The sequence below is a fragment of the Micropterus dolomieu genome, linkage group LG21, assembly GCF_021292245.1.
Source record: "Micropterus dolomieu isolate WLL.071019.BEF.003 ecotype Adirondacks linkage group LG21, ASM2129224v1, whole genome shotgun sequence".
NCBI classification, from domain to species: Eukaryota; Metazoa; Chordata; class Actinopteri; order Centrarchiformes; family Centrarchidae; genus Micropterus; species Micropterus dolomieu.
In genome coordinates this window covers 15,369,503-15,393,187 of record NC_060170.1, presented here as the reverse complement: position 1 = coordinate 15,393,187, position 23,685 = coordinate 15,369,503, and the positions used below count along the sequence as shown (strand labels likewise).

The 23,685-nt window shown below is 39.8% G+C and overlaps 2 protein-coding genes and 1 long non-coding RNA gene across 3 annotated transcripts in view; 1 reads left to right on the top strand and 2 right to left on the bottom strand.

Moving 5' to 3' along the window:
• The window catches only part of ndufs4 (NADH:ubiquinone oxidoreductase subunit S4), a 22,320-nt gene extending 19,490 nt beyond the window's left edge, over positions 1–2,830 (top strand). Inside the window, exons 3-5 of the mRNA XM_046036120.1 lie at positions 932–1,104; positions 1,379–1,452; positions 2,624–2,830. Coding sequence (XP_045892076.1) covers positions 932–1,104; positions 1,379–1,452; positions 2,624–2,727 — 351 coding nt within the window. The 3' untranslated portion in view covers positions 2,728–2,830. The remainder of the gene's footprint in view (positions 1–931; positions 1,105–1,378; positions 1,453–2,623) is intronic.
• Positions 2,831–6,372: 3,542 nt separating this feature from the next.
• LOC123960976 lies at positions 6,373–13,127 on the bottom strand. The gene is made up of 3 exons (XR_006822635.1): positions 13,056–13,127; positions 12,415–12,538; positions 6,373–6,789 (listed from the first exon to the last, which is right to left on the bottom strand). It is a non-coding gene; the product is annotated as an uncharacterized LOC123960976 (long non-coding RNA).
• A 3,832-nt stretch (positions 13,128–16,959) lies between these two features.
• arl15a (ADP-ribosylation factor-like 15a) overlaps positions 16,960–23,685 on the bottom strand; it is a 106,471-nt gene continuing 99,745 nt past the window's right edge. Inside the window, exon 5 of the mRNA XM_046034379.1 lies at positions 16,960–18,926. Coding sequence (XP_045890335.1) covers positions 18,774–18,926 — 153 coding nt within the window. The 3' untranslated portion in view covers positions 16,960–18,773. The remainder of the gene's footprint in view (positions 18,927–23,685) is intronic.

Genomic DNA, 23,685 nt, shown 5'->3' with positions numbered 1-23,685 from the left:
CAGCATTGACCTTTTCACATATTTCAGCTATGGTTTCTTTTTGTTTTGTTTAATGCTGTTACACTAAACTTGCACAGAAATTTAAAATAAAAAAAAAACTGTTTTACAAGCAACATATCAAAAAAAACAAAGGTGTGTGGTGAGTGGTTGTCTGTCTCTGTGTGGCCCTGCAATGGACCGGCTACCTGTCCAGGGTGTACCCTGCCTTTTGCCCAATGACAGCTGGGATTGGCTCCAGCCCCCCGCGACCCTGTACGCAGGATAAGCGGTTGACGATGGATGGATGGAGGTTGATGTGAAGTACAAAAATAAAAACATCAAGTAATTTTTATAGCCACTCAGAATTTTCCTAACCTTTCTCAACGCACGCATATATCTTAGCATGAACTCTTATTCTTTGCAGGGAAAGAAAAAATCAAAAAGTCACAGTGGTTCTGGAAGACCGCTGGCTGGCCTGCAACTAAAAACATGTCAATTTGTTATTTTCATACACACAGCAGCATAAATGGGAAAGCTTTGACTACTTGTGGTTTGAGTGCTCAGTTGAACCCTTTTGTAAGTTCCCTGTTTTGTCGCTTACAAAATGGTTGCACTGATTATTTCTCCACAAATCTTTTATTTGATACACATTTCATAATAATTTATTGTAGATTTTAGATATTTACTGGCCAATGCATTACGAAGTTTTTAAACTGTTCAACAGTTGTTTGCAAATCAGTATGGGTAGTATCATCGGATTGTCATTAAATGCAATCAAATGAGGTCAAACTTGACTATAGGACTTTTCTGTAATTTAGGTTATGTTTAGCTACACTATATATATAAGTTTAAATCGTCTACAGCCACCAAAATTTATGTCACTTCCTGGCTGAAATTCACAGTAAACCTGTTACTCACAGGAGGATGTGCTTTACTTCTGTTTGTCCCTTAGGACATCTCCACTCTGACAGGTGTCCCAGAGGAGCACATCAAAACACGCAAGGTTCACATCTTTGTGCCTGCCAGAACGTCCATGCAGTCAGGAGTCAACAACACCAAAAAGTGGAAGATGGACTTCGATACCAGAGAGCGTTGGGAGAACCCGCTGATGGGCTGGGCCTCAACGTAAGAACCTCAGACATATCCCTGCCAATTTTTACAGCACATAAAATTATGTGAGATTAGTTAGTTGCTTTTAGCCAATGATTTTTGGGATATCAACTTTATTTATACAGCTGAAAATCAAAGGTTAGCTCAAAGCGTTATACATTCTGTACATAAGTCGAACATACCACAGCCTCTAACCTTAGACCCTTGGTTCAATGTTTATCATAAAATGTTTATGATATTTGCCTATTATGTGAATGTTTTGTGACTAACGGCTCTTTCTGCCTTTCAGTGGTGATCCCTTATCCAACATGGTGCTCACTTTCTCCTCCAAGGAAGATGCCATCGCTTTTGCTGAGAAAAATGGTAAAAAAAAAAAAAAGATGCAACCTTAACATTTTAAAGCAAGACTTTTGTATAAAACTAAATATAACAGTGAATGCCTTTACTAATCATGGCCAATCAGAGTTTTCCCAAAGTGTAATCAGTGGAATGAACAGAATGAATAAACAGACTGTACAGGTGACGAGTTACATTTTAAATGAACACAATTTAAGCAAGTTTAAAGATGGATCGAAAGATTTATTTATTAGTTGTATTAGGAGCACTATTAGGAGTAGTGGTGAGTTACTGTTAATAGGAGGATTGTGAGGCTGATAACAAGTGAGGTGCTTGCCAGTTTTGTTGCATTGACTGCATCAGAGAGTGATGTGGTCGGTGCAGGACTAACTAGATTTAATCTGAATCAATGTGCACTTTGATTCAATCTAAAACAGAGTCAGTTACAGCATCTTACATAATACAAAGTATAATTAGAGCACTTGACCATCCTGATGGCAACTGAAAGCTTTGTTGGATTTTTTTGTTTTTACTGTAATGCTTGCATTATTTATTATAAAAAATTATATGTATAATAGTATATAATAATATATTGAATGGATTTGTGTATATCAGTGGGTAAACTGAATGTGTGAGAAATTTAAATTTGGAAACATCTTGAAGAAAAACTCAATCTGTCAGAGTCTAGCAGAGAATCATACGCTGTGGATATTGACAATATTGTTGTTTTTAATGTTCACAGCTATTTAAACATTTCAAACCAGAATTCTCGTGAGGTGTTAGTAGTAAAACGGCACCTGTTAAAATACCTTTATGCTAAGACACCCACTGGTATCCTGTGGGCCTCACAACAAATCAAGTAATAAAACATGAATAGAATACTTTTGATGGGCTAATGAGATCATTAGACAATTCAGAGCAGTCCTGTTAGTTAAAGGTAAACATGGTTTTCTGTCTCAGCGCTCAACAGAAAGTTCACTTTGACTCAGAGAACTGAACCATCTGGGGAAGTTTGTTGAAACTAAGCAAAGGAAACTGGTTTACTCTTGTTTATTACACCATGAAAGTGATTAGTGCAGTTCTGACTACACACAGCCTGTTGATGTCTACAAAACACCTCATTGTGCCTGGAACTTATCCAAAGTGAACATACATGACGTTCTCGCCCCCATCACTTACTCTGATGTTTTCCCTTCAGGTTGGAGCTACGATATAACCGAGAAGAGGAACTCAAAGCCCCGGGTGAAATCCTATGGAGCAAACTTCTCCTGGGACAAGAGGACCAGGAGGTCTGCTAAGTAAACTGAAGACACCCATCTGTTAGTTGGCTTGACCTCAGTTTTTCCCGCAGGAGACTTGTATCATTCTTGTCAATAAATGCATAATTATATATGTGTGAACCAAACATTTGGGTCATTATCGCTTTATTCGTCAAACATTCACCTCATTACTGACTACCTAGTCTACTCGATTAATGAGTGGAGTTGTGCAACAGCAAAACTAAGGGGAACATATTACCATTAGAACCTGTTTAAACACAGGGATAAATACATAAGAGGGCATAAACCAGTGACATTTTTCATGCGTGAGTGTTTGTTTCCATCCTTTTACCTGAATTGTTTCAGTGTTTGGTGAGCAGCACAACTGGAATTTAAATAGAAACTTGGAACAGGTTTTTCCAAAAAAGGTTGTTCTTTTTACTGCAACATCTGTGCAGTGAGATGGTAACATGTGATTTTGATTTCTTTGGTAAGATTTATCTGGAAGTACTGGAAGTTGTAAACTGACAGAACCATGACTGAGAGTGAGTGAATGAGAATGATCCCCATAATACTAGAACTGCAGCAAACGATAACTTTCATTCATTCCATAAAGCTCAACATGACATCTTCCAAACTGTTTATTTTGTCCGACCGACGTTCTAAAACCTCCAAATATTCAAGTTTACGGTCACATACAACAAAGAAAAGCGGCATATCCTTACAAGGGAGAATCTAAAACTTAGTAATGTTTGGCATTTCACTTTGTAAAATAACAAAATAGTTGCCAGTTGATTTTCTGCCACTCAACTGATGCCAATTCTACCTTTCTGAAGCTCTGCATTGTTTGGTTCAGGTCCAATAGTCTTAACCATCCTTTTCACATATCCCAGGTTTATAGCTGAACTCTAAATGGTAGAAAATTGTGAGACTTTTAATGCAGGAGAATTAGTCTGCTTTTAATGTGGGCAAATTTTATATGAAGCACATACAGAATAAAGGCCCTTTTAATCTTATTTGTCTACAAACATTTCTCAAGAAGCGAATGAAATAGTTCAGTGTTTCTTCTCCTGTTTAGTTAAAGTTGATCTTTGGAAAAGCCATAAATTCTTTGAAATGCGCAGCTCTTCACACGTGGCACTGTGTTTGTTGCCAGCGCTTGTTTATGGTCTTTGTGTTCAGTAAACAGTGGTGTTACTCTGCGCCGAGTCCCAAACTGCGTGACTGAACTGATATTCACACACCAATCATGGGCGCCTAATTGGTATAGCCCTTCGTTAATTAACGCACTGCATTGCAAATCTTTCACAGCCTTGCGCTCGCTATTTATTTTTTTCAGTCACTCTGCACATCAAAAGCTCCGATCTGATATGAGCGTAATGGTCCATCTGAACGGCAGGACATGAATGACAGCATGTGTTGCTTTTCCCCTTTGAAATCCCCTCGGAGAGAAGCAGCGGGGGAAAACGCTCTTGGCACAACTTTGTATCATAAAAGTTGAAAGCATTCCGCCCGTCTTGGCCCATAAGCGCAATAATGTATGTGAGATGAGAATGGCGGTGCATTGGCATTGTTCAAAGTCATCATTACAATGCAAACATCAGCGATACAACTGCTGGGCTCAGTCAGGACATAAACATTGGCTTGAAGTATTTAGTAACGCACAGTCCTCGTCCTTTAATAGGCATAGAAACAATTGTATCTAGTGATAGCGGGAAAAAAAGTAAGGCTACATATCATATTTAGTATACTGACATTACTTGGACTTATTTCAGTATCACCAGTTTTAGATGTCATTCTCTGACCCTTCTTCAGCCACCCCCAATACAAGGGTGAAGAAAGCTATGCCATGTCGAAAAGTAAAAACCTGATGCCCTCGTCCTCTCTAATATTTTATCAATATTTTCAATGCCAGTATCCCATTGGAAGTGGGCTAGGGTGTTCAGGAAGTTCAGGGGTCAAAATTTCAATTTAGTTGAACTTTTGGCGCACAACAAGGTAGAAAATCCACATAGTGCTTACTGCTGTGTGCACAACTGCTCTTTTTTTTTATTGGAAATAATGGCCTTAGTCTGTGCAGTGTCGTACTTACACTTGGATGTGAAAAGCCTGTAACAAGGACAAATCTGATTTCAGATTCTGAAAAGAGCACCACTAACTAAATCCCATTTATCTCCACTGTACTTGTGGCAATTTTTTAATTTTTAGATGCACACAATATTAGCCTGCTAGCTAATGAACACATTTAAACATATTTAATTAATCAATTAAATCATGTGTAATTTACCCGTACTGTATACAGCATGTAAAATATATTTACATATGAAATATTTACACAGAACACACAGATTGCATATGTGCTGAGTTGTTTTGGAGGCCATACAGGATTTGCCACGACTGATATGTCCAACATACAGTGTAGCACCTGCTCCTTTTTATAGTGTTTCCAGTGTCATAATGTTTTATTGTTTTATGGGTAATAATTGGTCTCACCAGCTGGAAGATACAATAAAAAACTCCAAACCACTGGGACAGGGAAATGTGACTCCATGACGCAACACACGACACAGAGTCCAGAAGAAGAAAGTCATTTCTGTAGGAGTTGTTTGTCTGCAAATGGTGTTTTCCATTCTGGAAGAAATCTTAAATGACCCTGAATTGTTTTTAGTTTGTGTTATAAATAGATTTCAGCCTGCTGTCATTAAAAAAAAAAAAGTCCTATACTGTTACAGAGCTGTGCGTCTTGCTTCCACTCAGCAGCTGGAGAGAAGGCCTGGTGTGAAAGTTGGTTTGAACACGAGCCAAGATGGTATTTGTTAATGGAGCTTCTCTAAATAACACACACACCTCCACTCACGCAAACCGCTTGTTGGCCCACTATGACCTAATGATCACTGTTGTTTGTGCTCGCTCACTACTGCAAACTCCCCAACCCAGGCAATGAGGCACGCAACCCTGCTCGTCTGCAGCAAGACCTACTTCTCTGTGTGTATGTGTGTGTGTTTTCAGCACACTGTAAGGACTGTAGCACAGATCACAGATTGATGACTTCTGGTTAACCAAACACAAGCTCATAGCAAGCTGCCGCACTGAACAGCACCTGTTTACCTGAAGAATACTGTTAATTATTGTTATAATTTATTATCTTCTGTTTGGTTGTGTGGGCATTGTGTTGGAGTAACGGTAGAAATCGCAGAGACAGATATCTCAAGTCCTGGGCAAATAAATCCAAAACAATCTTTGTGGCTAGATATGACGAGAGGTAAGTCAGAAAATAAAACTTTATGTTATTTGGGTGAACTGACCCTTCAAGATTCAAATGTTAAAGGACAAGCCTGGCAATATTTTATTATTTTTCTTATTGTCATCAAAAACATTAAAAAGACCAGACCGTTTCCCTGCTGTCTTGTGTTACTCGGCCCCAAAGCCCAATGGTTCCTCCTGAGGACTTAAATCTTTAAAAAGGCTTAACTGATATGAACTTTAATTAAAAAAAAAATAAAAAATAAGCTAAATAATTTCATGAAACAACTGAGCACTGTGGTTTTCAGAAAATATTACTCAAACAGGAGTAAAAAGGGCATTTTTTTTAATTTTCAGCTGCAAATGAATGCTCTATTTTCGGCAGCAGGATGGTGTATGTGGGATCAAATCAAAATAAACTACAGCGTCCATGTTCATCAAATGAAGGAAAATGTGACGTAGTCCAACAGTGCAGCTCACTTTATCCCCAGACTTATCCTTTAAAGTTCCATTAGGCGATGTGCAAAGAGTCTCACCGAAAACTGCCACAAGTATTTGAGGCATGCTGCTTGATTTCAGCATTGCTCTATTCAAAGGGACGCTGTTAGATGCCGCAACGTCCCCCTTTGCTTCTCAAGTCTCGGGCAGAAGAAAGGTTGTGGTTAGGGAAGGCCCTCTCCTGGGACTGAAGGCATCCACAGCATGACACACTCATGTTCCACTATTAAGCAATTGCTGTATTCATCTTTTCTGTTTTCCCATTCACACCGCTATCAGGTTGGACGTGACACCAACCCCTCAGAAGGTCAGGATAACCCCCACCACACGCACGCACGCACGCACGCACCATAGAGTTGTCCTCCTGAAAAAGATCAAAGATGCTATTGGTCAGCAAAGAAGACAAAAGGGTTAGCAGAAGTAGCTCAGCGTGTTGATACCTCGATGTCTATTTTAATGGCCCTCTGACCTCGAAGATAAATTCCATTGCTGAATGTTAACATCTTATTAATGGGTGGAACAGACCATAGAAATGCCTCTACAGACCCCAACAGACAAGTTAAATGCATAATTTCTCAGGCATAAATCAATTCTAGTGTAATTTCTGCCTCACATGTCGTTGAGAAAGCATTTATGCCGATTACAAATTGAACTAACATCCACACTAATCTCCTTGTTGCAAAATTAAAGGCAAGTTTTGAAAAAAAAAAAATCAGTCTGGAAAAGCAATTCATTTTGCAAGTGTTTGAAGTTGTCTGGCACATGGCGGGTGACGATGAATTGTCCCCCAAAGAGTTAATTGATGGAGAGGAGAAAACCTTCAGGGAGGGAAAAGTTCAGTTTTCAACCTCCCTGTCCTATTTGAAGGAGATGTGAGTTGGCAGTGCAGGAGAGGCTTGAAGATTAATGTTGCAAAAGGGGGCTCTGACAGCCTCTCCACTGGTTGCGGTTCTCTTGGGTGGCCCGATTGGTCTTGGATGTCACTTTTGCTACTTAATCTTGTGTATGTGAACCAGGCAGATTCAGAGGGGCTGGGGGCTGTCTGCAGGAGAGGCAGACTGAGGAAAGCGTTTCACTCCTGCAATCTTCAGCAGCTCATTTCTCTTTTTTTTTTGTCCAGGTGAAAAAAAAAGCCATCAGAGTATTAAATTCAATTTCTTAATTTGGATTCTTTCAAGATTTTACAGTTGTGGTTCACATATGTTGTTGACCAGCAGGTTATTAATTACCTGTTTAAAGTATGAATCAATTATATACACAATAGAAATAATCTGCAACTAAATTACTGCAAATACACTTCATTGTTGTTTAGTGACTAAAATAAACTGTACACTATACAGTATGCATTTGACTTGCATGTTTGCTAACCAGTAGTGGATGAAATATTCAGATCCTTTACATAAACAAATGCAGCAACACCAAACTATGAAAATGCTCCATTACAAGTAAAATTCCTCCATGTAAAATATTAATTAAGTAAAAGTTCCTGAGTATTATTAGCCAAATGTACAAAAAGTATCAAAAGTAAAAGTACTCACGATGTAGAAAATCTGAGTGTTGTTCAGCACTATTATATATTATATTATTGGATTATTGTTGCTCACGCATTCATGTGAAAGTAAAATTTTACTTTTGTAACTGACGAGGTGAAGCCAATTTAGAATACTTTATATACTGTTGGTTAGTTTATCCTACAATGAAAACATATTTTGTAGTCTAAGTAATTAATTAATTAAAAATACCTATATTTATAGTTAGTATTCTTTTTACCCACTTCAGTCCCACTGTTAGGCTGAATTTTGGGGAAGACATCCAGAATATTATTTGATAGAAGTGATGGAAGTGTAAACATCATAAAGCTTAAATGAAGAGCTAATTACAGAATATATATCAGACAGTGTGGAATAACATGATTTTTTTGCTGTGTCGTTGTTCGCTCAACTATCATGGTATTTGTCATTATGTATTGGATTTGTCCAGAATCGCATAACACAATACTTGTTTTCTCAATCAGCTTCTTACTATGAGTCATGGGGTTCACAAAAACGTTATTTTTTGGTTATTTCACAAGAGAGATCACTATTTTTTTGGGTTTTTTTGTGCTCTTTTCGTTGGTCTGAAGGGTTTAAACTACAGACATACTGCTGCCTGGTTTTTGCTCGTGGCTCTAAAACCAAACTACATTGCAAAATGAATCCATTCACATGTTTTAAACTGTTGGGACTGTGAGGGTTTTGACGACTGCACACTTTATCTGACGTAGACCCGATACAACTATGCAGCCAGGTCATTAAGTCTAACCTTTAACATGCATGCACAGTGCTTCTGTATTACCAGTGGAATCCAAACTCGAGGTCATTTGTCAGCGTCAGAGTAAAACTAAGTATTTTTAAAATTGAAGTTACATTTTTAATTTAATGAAAATTAAAATGATTTAAATGCCATTTTTTAAATGAGGCACTTCATCATTTAGTCAAATGTAGGAATTTAATAGGTCAAAAAAGGTTAAAAATAGTTATTTTATTGTGAAAATATTTTCACTGGATTGGGAGAGTGGATATATGTTCTTCTTCTGGCGTTGTCCTATTGGCTAATCCCTTTAAAAGGATGTTTAGGCTCAATTCTCAGAACAACAGTAAACAGAGAGGGAAGTACTGCCATATGATCCCAAAACACTGGTGATTCTCAAACTGACCGAAAAACATTTTAGAACTAATGTCATGCGGACAAATGTATTATTTTACATTTTATATTGCCCTGTACTTCATGAATTTTAGAGGTGTTAAAATAACTTTTTTTTTTTTTTACCTGCAGACTTAGAATTTTTCTTAACATCGAGTCAAAATAAACTGTTTCAGATTCTTGAATTGACTAAATCTCTACAAATGTTTACAAAAAGCTACATTGAGGTTTATTTGGGAATTACCATCATTAAAAAAAAGGAGGCGGGGTTAGGTTTGTCACCATAATATAGTGAATACAATGGTTACTGTAAAAGTATAAAAAGCCTCTAGCTGTCAGTTGCCCGCTCTAAGCCAAACTAAACTGGTCTCTTACTTGACCTCTCTGACATTTAACCCTAATCTTCAACACCTTAAACACTATTTCTGGCTTCAGCTCTAAGCTTATTCCCGCTCTCTAACCTAAGAGTTTGTGTCTGCAGCCTGCTCTTCCAGCAGAGCTGAATCACCTCAGCACCACGCTGTTCACCTTGCCCAGCTTGTTGTTCACTCAGATCTTATTTGTGACTGACTTTGCAGTTTCCTGCCTGACTCAGGGTGTGTTTCGTCATCGCTGTAAGGACAACATTACATTTGCACTCGACCAAATATGGCTCCGGCAGTGCTCAAACTGCTCCGTGCCAAAACTTTGGTAAAACACAGGTGTTCTCTCTCTGCACAGCGACCGTGTTTACTTGATTGTTCCTGTGAAAGACTCACTTTTTCTCCTTTTTCGCTTTCACACGGAACGTTTGTATTTTGAGAGCTGCAAGCTGCCCACATAGTGTCGTCACTGGAGCTGCTTTCCCCGTAAACTGTTTGGATTCAATGAGCTAATCCACCTACAGTGTTTGGCTCGGTGCCACACAGCGCACCAAACAGACCATAATGTACAAAAGGCTAAATTTATGAGCAACAATTAAATATTTATTACATATTAGTGACTGATTAATCACCTGTGGCTTCTTATAAAACAGTCACTGCGTCGGCTCATTATAGGAGTTATAATAATAATAATCCTTATTTGTAGAGCACTTTTCAAAAACAAGTTACAAAGTGCTTTAACAAGTGTTATCAGAGGCCAAGGCTCATAAAGACTATGATTAAAGACAGTCATAAGTAAGTGAAGTAAATGTCACTTGGGTTGTGTTAGTGTGAAAGTAATGTCACTTTGGACAAAACTCTAATTTATTTCAGTGTGTCTCATAGAAAACATTCCTTTCAACAAGTTTTTATCCATATCCATGATCCTGATGCTTGGACTTCATGTTGATATTGATTTAAAGTTGGCGTCTGTAATACACGAAAGCCTCACCACCACCAGCCAAACCACAGCTGTACTCTGAACATGTTCATCTGACACTCCTGCCGTGCATGTCAGAGCCCTGCCCTTTGTTATTCCCTGTTTTTCAGAGCCGTGACAGTAAATTCTACAAAGTCCACAAAAAGGATGGTTAAAGCTGCTCTGTCCGTCTTCAAAGAGTTATGACAAGAGAGAATCACTAGTAAAAAGTGAAAAGTCTGATAGCCATCAGTGGGACGGAGGGACTCTAGTAAACGGAGCGCTGAGTCTAGACCACTCGAGACGGGCATGTTAAGGTCACACTCATAAAAGTCCCCTAGACACAGTGCTCCTTATAGGCCTGGAGGGGAAGAAGCGGAGCAGGAATCACCTGCACAGATGGGTCAGGAGCTGCTCCACTGACGAGCTGCTACTGGGCCGCCCCCATCACGTGGCCTGAGAGAGCAATAGGTTTCATATGCAGCACATCGTCAATCAGGCTCAGCTTCAAATAACTCACAGTAGACTAAACTGGGCTGTGTGCAGTAGGTATGTAGGGAGGGAAGGGCAGTTATCTCCAAACCATGGACTGCAATGTGACAGAGTTGTCATCATAAAGAGGGATTTAAAAGATAGGGACAATTACCCGGTGTGATTTTGTTTTGCGTCGTTAAATAAATCTGTAAAGGGATTGGACGATCTTGAAAAGGAGATTTTCAAACAGTCTCCTTCTTAAACATGCAAGATCCTTCAGTGGCCACCACTAATTGACCTCTTGAAGGAATGCAACGCCTTTTCCATGACTGACATTTGCTTTTAGCGGCTCCTGTGGGATGGGGCGGTGGGCTGGTGGAAGGCGATAGCGGGGGAGATCCTCTGGAGATAAACCGCCATGCCCCCTGTCCCTCAGACAACAAAGAAAGTGAGTGATGTTTGTCTGAAAACCAAGAGCCGCGATCCCTCTTGTTTTGATGTGTGGGCCACCTGGGATGCGGGTCTCCATCAGCACTCGGGCTGAGGAGAGAGGAAGAGAAACAGGACTCACACAGATCTCGTCCCCAGGACAAACAATCTGAGTGACAAGCCTGCTGGAATCCCACGGAAGTCACCCAACAGACGAGGCATTCAAACACGCAGGAAAAACAAGAGGCATTTAGGTGGCCACAAAGGGCCAGAGTAGAATTGCACAGCATGGTTCCCTAGATTTTTCGAGGACAAACGTTTAAGTCCTTTAATATCCGAATGTACGCAGGCTACCTACATGGATCATATTCATTTAATTTCAAACTCAAAAATAATTAAAGATGTTTAGATGCCCAAACTGACAGATGGCTCTATCCTTAGTTCAAAATTCACAAGCTGGAACCTTTTTAAAGGCGACGGTGGAAAGAAAGTCCATTTACTGGAAGAACTTTACTTGAAATACTACCAATTGAGCATTTCCATTTTTTGCCAATTTATACCTCTACACTTCAGAGGCAAATACTGTACTTACTAGTCCACTACATTTATTTGAGAGCTTATGTTTACTAGTTACTTTACGATCAAACCTCATAAAATATGATGCACTTTTATAGATTCAACTTCAAATTTGCTTTACTTAACTTAGACAGTAATGCATTCATAAAAATAATTCATTAATATAATACTAAGAGAGGTCATTCTGCTGCCTAGTGAGAACTTTCATTTATGACACTGTAACAACATTTACTTTACTATGATTTAACTTTAAGTTAACTTTTTACCTGTATTGGAGTCATTTTACCTTGAGTTATTGTTAAAAGATCTGAATAGCTTCACAACTCTGTTTAAAAGGCAGAAATTGTATTAGTTTAGAAATTGTTTATTGTATAATAAATAGTTCTTTGCTCTTATATCAAACCAGAAAAATAAATTGATTCAGAAATTTTGCCTTGTATAAAAAGATAAAAATATCTTCAACTCTGTTAATTGTCATCTGTCAAACTTCACATTCACTAAGATTTACCTGTTGTGGATCAGCTGCAGAGGAAGTTTTTTCAGACTTGAATCAGTGAAGATCCTGCCTCATAAATCTGAGGCACTGATTGAAGTTTGGGAAGCCAGAGCTCACAAATTTCAGCTGGCCAAATCTGTTCCAGTAACAGACACATTTGTGAGGGTCTACGCATTCTTACATTAAGGAAAATGGTATGTTAAGTGATAATGAGACGTCTGAGCTACCAGTCATCCTAGACTAATAAGATTAATTGGAAAGAAATGACTGTGACTACCGTCTGGTTCAGTGCCCGATATCCTCAATTTCCACTTCTGATTAAATTACTTAAATATATTCAGACTAATTTAATTTACTCCAATCTGCTTGTGTTTCATAATCATTATATCAGATACAATGATGCTGAAACAAGTAAAAGTCTGTTTAACCTTAGGTGAACCAAAGTTTAATTAAGGGTTAAACTCAACTAACTTTAGTGACTCATAAAGCTCCATGAAAGAAAAAACAAGCGGATCAAGTCGAATATTAATTAGTGGTAATAACGATTGTGGCATGTTGCTGCAAAGCGCACTCACTCACTGCTTGGCAGGGGTGGAACTCGTTAAGACTATCACGTTTGAGCCGTTCATTAGTTTAACAGCTCGACCACAAACCTGCAGAATCACATGCGTGACAGGAGGGATTCCTCCGCCTTTTCATCCAGCGTCAGGGATGTCAGCTCTGAGGAATCTCCTGTTGCACATCTGAAACCACAGAACTGTTAGAGAAAAAAAAAAAGACCTCTAAGTTTCAGGTAATGTTGTTTTCAATAGCAAGACTACTGAGAATATATCTGTGTAAGTAAAAAATGAAAAAAGGAAAGCAGTTTTATTTATTTTAGTGTGAAGAGAAATCAGGCAAGGCTTTAATACATACACAAATATTTAACTGAAATCATCTGCTTTGTTACTTAGAGCACCTTTATGGGTGCTTTTAAAGTTGTATTATTGTCCAATAACCTTTAGATTCTACAAAAGTAGATTCATATATTGGTTTAAAATAATCCAAACTTATCATTGTGGAAAGTCCTAACCATGATGTTTCACACCAATGTGGTTTGGCCACTAAAAAGAATGCAACTATTACATCCACAGCAGCTTCTCCGTGACTATTAATGTGTCAAATTAAAATAAAATTGAATATAATGTTGACACCAACTGGACGGCTTGCCTCTCACACCTTCAGGATAAACAAAACCAGCAGTTTTCTAGTCAACTGAAGTAAATTAAAACAGGTGGAGTGACACCAGTCAGAATGACAGCATGCTGCACATTTTGTGACTCGCTGGAACCATCATCTCACAGATCTGGAAATGATTATTGGGTCCAGGGAACATTTCCTCACTAGCTTACATCATATCGATGCATTTCCGTCATTTGTGTTTGTTTTTCAAAGGGCTGTGTGAGTCACAAAGTCAGGAGAGTGTTGAAACAAAGAGGAAACACCTCGAATGAACACAGAGGTCCTGTTTGATAACGACTCTCTTTCTCTCTCTCTCTCACACACACACACACACACACACACACACGTACGTAGCATCAAGGCTGATGTCTGTGCTGTGTCACCGCTCGAGGATCCCTGAGGAGGGGAGACCTTCTTTGTTGGAGCCGCTTCTTCTTGTGAGGGCCCGGGAATGTGAGGTGTCCTGCATGCCGCGTTGGCTGTGGGAGGCAGAGCAGGGGTACGAGGCCCAGATGGATGTCAAGGCAACATCTGTTCCACCTCCTAGCTGGGTCTTATCAGCAAAGACGCTGCCACACGCCCTGGACGGGAGAAGGGAGAAGACAGAGAGGAAAGGGCATTCTTTGCAGAGTTTAAGAAAACATGCCTGCTTTTGTTTGTCTTGTAAACGAAAGTTAGGTTCCCCGTCGGGTCGTGCATTTGCATTTCACAAAGCTCACAGGCTTCGTTTTGTTTGTTTATACTTACGGTAGGTCGTTATACTGTATGTGACACACTTTTGTCCTTAGAATTACATACTATACCATACATGCCAAAATTTTACAGTAATGCTTCCCAACTAAAAGGGCCAATAAAATTTTAAAATTTGCTTTATATAATATAGTTTCACTGGATTACTCTGTTATGAGGTAAGATTCAACCTTCGTACATGTGATTTCACTCATTTATAGTGTGCACTGCTAAAACTGCAGCTGTTTGGATGCACTGTTTACTTTAGAAATGTATTCTAGAAACTGTCCTATAACATATTTTATTTGATACTGCCAATACTTTACTTGTTTTGTTAATATTTTACCGAAAAATAAAGATTTAGCCATGGTAAACATGGTGCGCTGTTCTCCTGTTTGCTTTTTCTTTACTTGGGTTGATCAGATGCTACTTGAGATACAGACAGCAGATAATACATGATGCACACTTTACTCCTTATTAAAAAGAGCCTCTTTTGCTTGTTTGTGATGATTGTGGGATAAATGGGGTGGTGATGGGGCAGTGGATATGACACAGGTGTGAGAAGCCTGGGTTTGAATCCACTGTGAGACACCAATGTGTCCCTGAGCATGACACTTAACCCGTAGATGCTCCAGAGGCGTGCGACCTCTGACATATATAGCAATGTAAGTCGCTTTGGATAAAAGCGTCAGCTACATGAATAAATGTAAATGAATGTGATCAGCAGTAAAAACAACTTGGGCAGTGAATACTTTCAGGAGCCATGCTGGGGTTGAGCTGAGAAAGAGGATATGTGGTGAAAGAGTAGGTTAATACTTTTTAAAAAACCCACATGGCTGCATTCATTCTGTGGTGAGTCTTGATCCTACACTGTAAAATCCAGAGTATTAATTTTCAATGTTAAAATGAAAACAACCCATGTTTAAATCCAATGACTGCAGCGCTCTGTGTGTCAGAAAATAAAACGCGAAAAGACAAAACGATTAATAAACTATGCTGGAGGCTGCAGCTTTGCACGCTGGAGAATTGTCTGTGGTCTCTGTGTACTGTAAATTCAGTTTGCTTTTTGCTTTGTGGTCTTCTCAGTCATTCTTTACATGCAGACTCTTAAAAGGGTCCCGCTCTGGCATTACTTCATGTTTCAGCCTTTTGTTACAAATCACAGCTTCACTTTATATTGCTGCCAAAAATTAGGCTTGCCATAGTTTTTCCTCCCTTCCAGGCAGCAAATTAATTGCCCTTCATTATAAAAATCAACTTGAAGAGACTTGAACGTTTCTTGAGATACCGTATCCATCACAGCAAACATCTCCGTTATTGTTGCTTGGTAATGCAACTGTGAGCACATACTGAAATGAAAATACTGGACTGTATAACTGCACAACAACGACAACAATATCACTTTGCGGCTTCCCATCTGTAAGCCACGCTTAGGTGTGCTGCCAAAGAGGATAACAGAAAAAACACCACAGCCAGACACCAGTAATTAAACAGGTATAGCAGGTAAAGGTTCAGACTCAGGAGGACTGGCCACATGTTTTTAAGAGGAATTAAATCAACTGTACAGACAGAAAGAGAGTGAGGAGGTATGGCACAGAGAGAGGTACCCTGTCTCCCTCTTTTTTCTCCCTGGAGGGCTGCTTCGCTGAGGTCCTGGCCTCTTCTCTTCCCCTGGGCATCCTGGATGCCCATGCTGAGGGAGGGTTGCTTTGGCGTGACCAAAGGGAAGCAGAGCGAGTAAGAAAGAGACACAGAGTTGGAGAGAACCTGAGAGCCAAAAAAAATGGTAAGAAGAGAGAGATAGCGAGGACTCAAAAAGCAGAGGGGAAAGTGAGAGCGACAGGAAGAAAAGGGGGGAGCGAGACGAGCGCAGCAGCCCATGGTTTGTCTCAGGGCTGCAGCAGCTTCCAGAGCTGGTGTGCAGCAGACTGAAGAGAAGCACGTCTGCCCCAGAGGCAGAGACTGGAAAACAGGATCAAAGGGTCGCCAGGGCAACCTGCATGACACACATTGTATTAAAGCCACACGGTTAATTTGAAAGAGATGGAAGAAGGGCAAAAGGAGAAGAAAAAGGGGAGGCAGAGGTAGCACAGAGCGGAGTATATTTATCGGGAACTCCTGTCTCACTCGGTTAACTTTCCACTCAAAACTTTCTTCAGCTGCTACACTTTGACTCAAGTGCTTTTTTTGCTTTTAAAAAAAAAAAAATCTTTGGCTCGACCTCCACTGGCTCATCTGTGTTTTCCCGGTAATCTTCCAGTGTCTCAGATTTCCACAGATCACCTTAAATCACAAATCAGAGACATTATGAAGAAAATGTTTCCAGAAACACTCATCACACATTTCATACTGATAAAAGTAAAACTGTTGCATTGTATGGTCTCACTGAATTTCTACTTTCATGAACAGATAAAATGCCACATACTGCACAGTTATTATTCTGCAAAGGCAGACCATTTTTATAGTTTTGAACAAAAATAGAAACTGTCGTCCATACACTCATTACAAGGTTACATGTTAAAAATAATAGAGACATTATGGAATTTTATGTAACACTCAAAGATATAAAATATTTCAACAAGTAATCAAATAACAACTAAGACAATATTCACATTTTTAAAACTTTAATTGCCGTTTAAGACATATCGCATGATTGAAAAAACAAAAAACAAAACAGGCTGCTGTGAATGTTTTAAAATGTGTGGGCAGATGATACGCAAAGTCCAACATTGGTAAAATCCCTGTTCCAAAGATTTATTTGGCATTCAAGCGACTGAATGCACTGATTCATCCAGATTTTAAAAAACTATATTACGTCAGATACAAAAAGCGAGTTAACCTCTAAAAACCAGAAAAACCCTGGACAGAACAATACCAACAAATATTACAAAGCACACATGGAGGTGGTGTGAACATTAGCCATTACTGAAGCACATCTTGGGGACTAGCACACACCTGTGGCACAATACAACTATTTTCGAGGTGCGGAGTCCACACCTGGGCAGTCGGGCTGTAAGATGGCATCTGACAAAAAAAAGCCCACTGAGCAGTAATGGGGAGAGGATGTGGAGCAGGAGTGGAGGGGCAGTGTTGGTTGTGATGGGTTGTGATGAGGTGGGGCGGGGGTCCACGATAAACAGCAGACAGGGAGGGGTCTTCACAGACAGTTGGAAGGCATTAGGGTGTCAGACAGGGACTTGTCAGATGCAGCTGTTGCTGTGGCTGATTGATAGAGTTTGTATTCCACCCTGATGGGAGACTGGAGTCAAAAGCCAGAGTTGAGAGGGATTATGTCAATTTCCAAAGGAAAAAAAATACAGTAAAAATGTAGAAAAACAAAAACAAACATGACATTTGCTTAACACTGAAATTAAACTAAATCCACCACATTTCTCTACCTCGCAGCTACATCCAGCCTGGTCAATCATTGTAGTTGTTTTTTTTTCCTTTTTTGGTCTTTGATTTGAGAGAATTCATAAGTGTGGTATGATATATAAAAAATCAGAACTTAGCTCTACAAGGTTAACATACAGAGCTATAAAATATATCCAAAGTTGCACATTTATAAAAGCATTCAGACTTGTTCCCACTTTCTCCAAATGGACTCACGTCTCCATAAAGTCATGTAGCACTTCGTCATATGATTAGTAGTACTTGTGTATGGCTGCACAGGAGGGTACACAGCAATATGTTTGTTTGCATGTACATAATACTCCATGAGATACTCAGACTACGCTATTCAGATTAGATATTTAGACATGGCGTGACAGACCGATATGTAACTACCGTACATAAAACAACGCTTTCGACAATACACTCTAATCACACAACGACAATCGTTGTTACCGAGTCAAAAGTAGAAGCACACTTGACAGCCATACAGTACTTCTTAGTGGAACGAACATCAACAGTGCCCACCCAAACATCCTGTAAAGTAATTACTGGAGATTTTAAACATATCTACAGACAACCTGGGCTCCACTTTGTGTGTGTGTGTGTGTGTGTGTGTGTGTGTGTGTCCGTGTAAGAGTGAGAATGTGTGATTTAGTGCCCAATGATGACTGAAGAAATACCATATGTCCCACATGCCACTGGTTTAATCACAATGGCACAGACAGTAGTAAACAAGATTTCCATTTCGGGCAAAGTTCAATGAGTTTTCTTGGTGGGTCTCATGGCAGCTCTCCTCTGTCAGGCTGTTGCTTGTGCACACTCACATTGGAAAAAATGAGAGCGCAGTGAAGGGAGGGTAACATACAATATCACTTCTCGAAGAGAGAAGCCAACATCTGCTGTGTTTTCCTGTGCGTACATGTTTGTGTCTGTGGATGCGTGTGTGTGTGTGTACATGGGGACCAGCAGGATGTGGTATTTTCTTTGTCGTTCGCCGCTAATGTCTCTTAGCATTAGCAGCATTAGCATCATATCCTTGCAGGCTCTGTGTCTTTGTCTTCCAACAGGCTAATGAACTGACCAAAGATCTCCTTCACTGCCTCCATGTTGTCGGTGCTGCTGCCCTCCAGGATCCAGCGCTTCCCCCTGGCCAGCGGCTCCAGCTCAAAGTACTTCTTGATCTGCCGGCAAAAAATAGAGAATGTGGTCAGTCACAACATTCAATATTAACTAATTAATACTTACTAATGCTGTTTAATTATATGTACATAGGCAAAATCTTTTTAATATCAGCAATGAAATGAAAAAAATCAGCAAATAAATTCCAAACTATATCTCTAGTCTCAAACCATGTCATTAAATTTCAAGATTTTCATGTCAAGCAAAACACAAGTGCTTTCAATTACTAAAACATTGGAGGTGTTTTAGTAATTGAAATCACCGGGAAAACCAATCCAATCCCCAATTTACTTAAAAAGTGGGAGAAAGTAGCCAATATGCTAATAACGTGCTTCAGTAACTGGTGGAAATGGAAACCTGCAGATTTTTACCCTCTAAGGTAAAGCTTTGGGATGCTTTTAGAGATTATTATTTTGTAATTTCATTTTGACCAAAGTGAGAAAGGAAAGCTCTGGTTTTACTGTTGCTTTACAGTTTCCAGAGGCCTCATTCTGTCCACACAATTAGTTTTCCATGCACAGCATGTTTTCTTAGCATAATCACTCACGAATACATGAAGGCACGGCCATTATCCTGTCTGCACACAGAGTTGCATCCAGAATGCAGCCAAAGTTAAGAAATGAATAAATAAAATAAATGTAAACTAAATGAAATAAAAGCCTTCTTATCTTAGGAAATCTGTTGCTGCTGTTTGTAACAGTTGATTATAAAGTTCACATGTTGGCTTTTAGCCACTTATGACAGTGGTGGTGCGCTGATGTTGGGGGGAGAACCAGAACCAGCTGTTATGTAAAAACAAATCTCGATAGAGGGAAACAATGTATCAGACCTCCAGTAAAGGTACTGCATGTTGTTAGAGTTTCTGACATCTTTAAGCTGAGAGTAATGCAAGCAATTTTGTTCGCCTGATCTCAACGCAGTTCAGCCATCTACTCCTGTTTGTCTGACAGCCAGTGAGGAATGTACAAAGACAAGTGTGTACTGAAAAACATCAAAATGCTAATAATGTCACTGATGCAACAGAACTACAATTCCCAACCATGCATTTAGTCACTTTCACGCTCAGTTGACAGTTTTGCGTTTGTAAAAGTTTAAAGAAAAGTGACTATCACGCTGATAAAGTAACAGCATGTACAAATGATGGAATTCGTCAGTCACAGTATGAGGATTCATAACTCCTTGGGGTGATACAAACTATTAAAATCTTAACAGCTTTTTCTTATTTACATCTTTACTATTTAAAAATATAAAGAGCTTAACCAAAAATTCCCAAAGTAGACTTTCTTTTCTTGGTTTATTGAGATCTGGTTTTCACATTGAGTGTTTGTTAAAAGGACACAGGTTGGAAAGTGGACATCAATCAATCACTGCAGAAATACCAATGCTGTGAAAACATCACAATTTGCTTAGCATTAAGATAGTATTTCTACTACTATATCTATGCAAATATAAAACAATGACTGATGACTGAACTAACGGCAGATAACCTCACTATTCTGAACAGGTCTTGTCCAACACAAGAAGACACCCTGTATACACTGTCACACAGTTTTCAACTTCAAGTGAAATTGCTTTTGTCTAGACCGTGCTGGGCTGTCTAGCTGTGCCATGGTGTGTGGCATGAAGAGGGTGGGGAGGAGAAGGGGGGGAGGGTATTCTTTGTGTCTGCTCAAATCCAGCCAGCCATGCCAGTGAGTGGGAGAGTGAGCGCTGTCTCTGCCCCTGAGCCGAGTCTCTGTCCGGGTGTAATGTGAGTTTAATGACAGATTAAGTCACCTCAGCCGCGTTTGGCTCAGAGGCCTGGCTAGAAAGCAGAGTGGACCCAAACAGTGTTAACAAATCTGTCTGGGTAACTTGAGCTGCCCTAGCCCAGGCTCTAGCCCCAGACCTAGACTGCAGACGATGCGGCTGGCTGCCTGTCTGGCTGGTTGGCCACTTGTCTGCCTGTAGCCAAGGCCCTCTTCTGGAAGACTCTGGCCCCTGCACTGGCAGACAGTCAAAAGGCCAGCAGTGACCTCTGTGCAAGTGCAGACAGGCTCAAGCTTCTCTCACTTCCCCTCCTTGCCTCACAGGCCAACAGAACACACCCAGGAGCATCTCACAGTGCGGCAAATACCTTCTATTGTTGGTAAGATCAGACAACTGATCAGACAACTGATCTTACCAACCATACCAGATGACTTATCTAGTTTTCAGTGCTGCTTTACAGTTGTGCAGTCATGATAACTTGAGTAGTCTGAAATACCAATCCCCAATTTACTTAATACCTAGTTGGTATGAACACCTTTATATGGGCCACATTTCATTGACTGGGCACATTCAATCCAGAGATTTTAATCACACGGCAGGATACGCCGCCAAAAGCTCTGTCGCTTTGTAGCATGACTGAAGGAACCCCATGACCCATCAACAGCCGGGCGCAACCACACTGGCAGCCAACAGTGTGGCCCAAACCAGTTTCTCTGAGATTAAGTCCTCCTAAGCACACTTATGCTTGCTTAAGGAATTGCGTGAGGCAGAGGGAAGGGTAAGCCACACAAGACGTGGGTTGCCAGATGGCTCCTACGATGACCACTAGGTCATCCAGTCTGGCTTCTTCTAGGTCATACAGACCGAGAGCCTCGCCTTGTGCATGGGAGAAAGTAGCTTATAAATGCATAAGGGTGTCAAAAAACTTTAATCGCCTGTGACTGTGTCAACTGTATTCCTGCTGTTGGAATCCAGCCATGTTAGTCGCTGAGGTGTACTGTTGGAGCCATAAACAGGCCTGGATAGTTACAGTGACTTATGAGGCTGACTAGTTGTGCAGAGTGGACAGTACAATGACTGAGAACTTGCATGGGCTCGCTTTTATATATCACTGTTATGTCGTAATTATTTTTAATCACAGATAATTATATTCAGTATTACTGAATTATATTAAGAATAAAAGATTAACATTAAATGTTTTAAGCCTTAAAAGGCTAAAGCATGGTAATATGCTGATACTTATTGGTCCACTTTTAGAGCACACCTTCCTTTCAAACAAAAAAAATAATATAAGTGCAAACATGGTTTGTGTAGGACAACCCAAAATGTCATCTAAATTAGTTAATTAGTTATATCAAGTGAGGTTTAATTCCAGATCTGGCATACTATTCTATCGGTAACATCCCGTATTCACCTCCTAAATATGAAAAGGTGAGACACATATTACAGGTTCAAGGCTTCTGAACTAACGGTAATGCTAACAATGCAACAAAATTATGCAGGAGGCTTGTTCAGTGGGAAGAACACTGCTGCAAAGGAAAGACATAAGCAACATAGTTTTACTGTAGGAACTCCAGGGGGGCAGCGGTGAGAAATATTGATTGCAAGACAAATGCCTTCTCACTTACAGTAATTCTGGATGCTGAACTTTGTGATGTAGGCAATGTGGAGGCTGATGCGTCCATTTCCCATTTCACCACCTTTGGGTGCGTGGATTGAACTACTACTAAGAACAGAGACATAGCCACAACTCTGCATTATGTGGCCAATTTGTCTAGTTACATAATGTAAGAGGTCAAATTATGGTAATTAAAAAAATACATATGAAAATCTGGCCACCTGTACCAATATCACATCTTGTGCAAAGAAGGTAAAGGTTTTAGTAGAAAACATTTTATATAAAAATAGCTTGCAGTTGTTTTTAACAATTACTTACATTCCGAAACATGCAAGGAAGATTTTATGATAACTTGATTGATGATGGAGGATATAAATTAGTGTTCAAGTATGCAACTGATTTATCGGTTTTAATGAAGGGGAGATGAGGGAAAAGTTGGTCAGGGTGGGAAAGTGTACATATATTAATTTCTAGGTGCAGTTCTTTAATCACTATTGGAAATCAGTAGCTGGGCTATTTGTAGGACGGATACCAAAACAAACTTGGCCAACAATATTTATCAGCTTTCATCTTCACATGTTGATTAAAAGAAACAGTTCAGCAATTACTTTTTGGAAATTGAGAATGGAGGAATTGTCACTTCATTAAAGATAATGTATATAGTCAGGTTTGACAATTTGTGACCTGGTATCTGCAGGGAGTGGCTGCATAGCCAGTCAGCTAAGCTTAAGCTCCAACCCTGGCAAACCTACTTCGGGCTCCTTAAGACAGTGGCTGGGCACGCACTCCACGTGCACCCAGCCGCTCCTTGACCTATGCCAGATTACTACATGTGATGGTCACTGTTGGCATCATGTCAAGTCAAGAGGATATCTTGGTACAATAAAAAAGAGCTTGGGTGGCTGTCTACTGCCAGCAGAGCCCTGCTCTGGCCTCCTGACCAACTAAGCACACTAGTGAGGCAGACAGAGGCTGACTGGGCAAGAGAGAAGAGAAAGATGCCTGAGGCCAAGTTCTAGTCATGGAGGTGCATAATGTTAATATTGCTGTGGTAATGTTGCTGAGAAAATATGTGAGAAAATCCCCTGACAAATTTATATGCATCACAAATGTATATCCTGTTCTGGAGTAGTGTTCAGTTTACAAATAAAATTGAGGACTCAAACAAGGAAGCAGTTGTTAATGTGCTCAAATGGCTTTCTTCTTCAACTTAAAAAAACAAAAATAAAATCAGTACAATAACAATCTAAGCTGTAGTTACAAATGTATTCCCCCTCTCTCAACCTACTATTTTTTTCTACTTCAGTTAAGACTCACAGTCAGAGCTGTGACCTATCCCAACAAGAACAACAACAGGTTTCCAGTCCCACATGGATAGAACACAAACACCACCA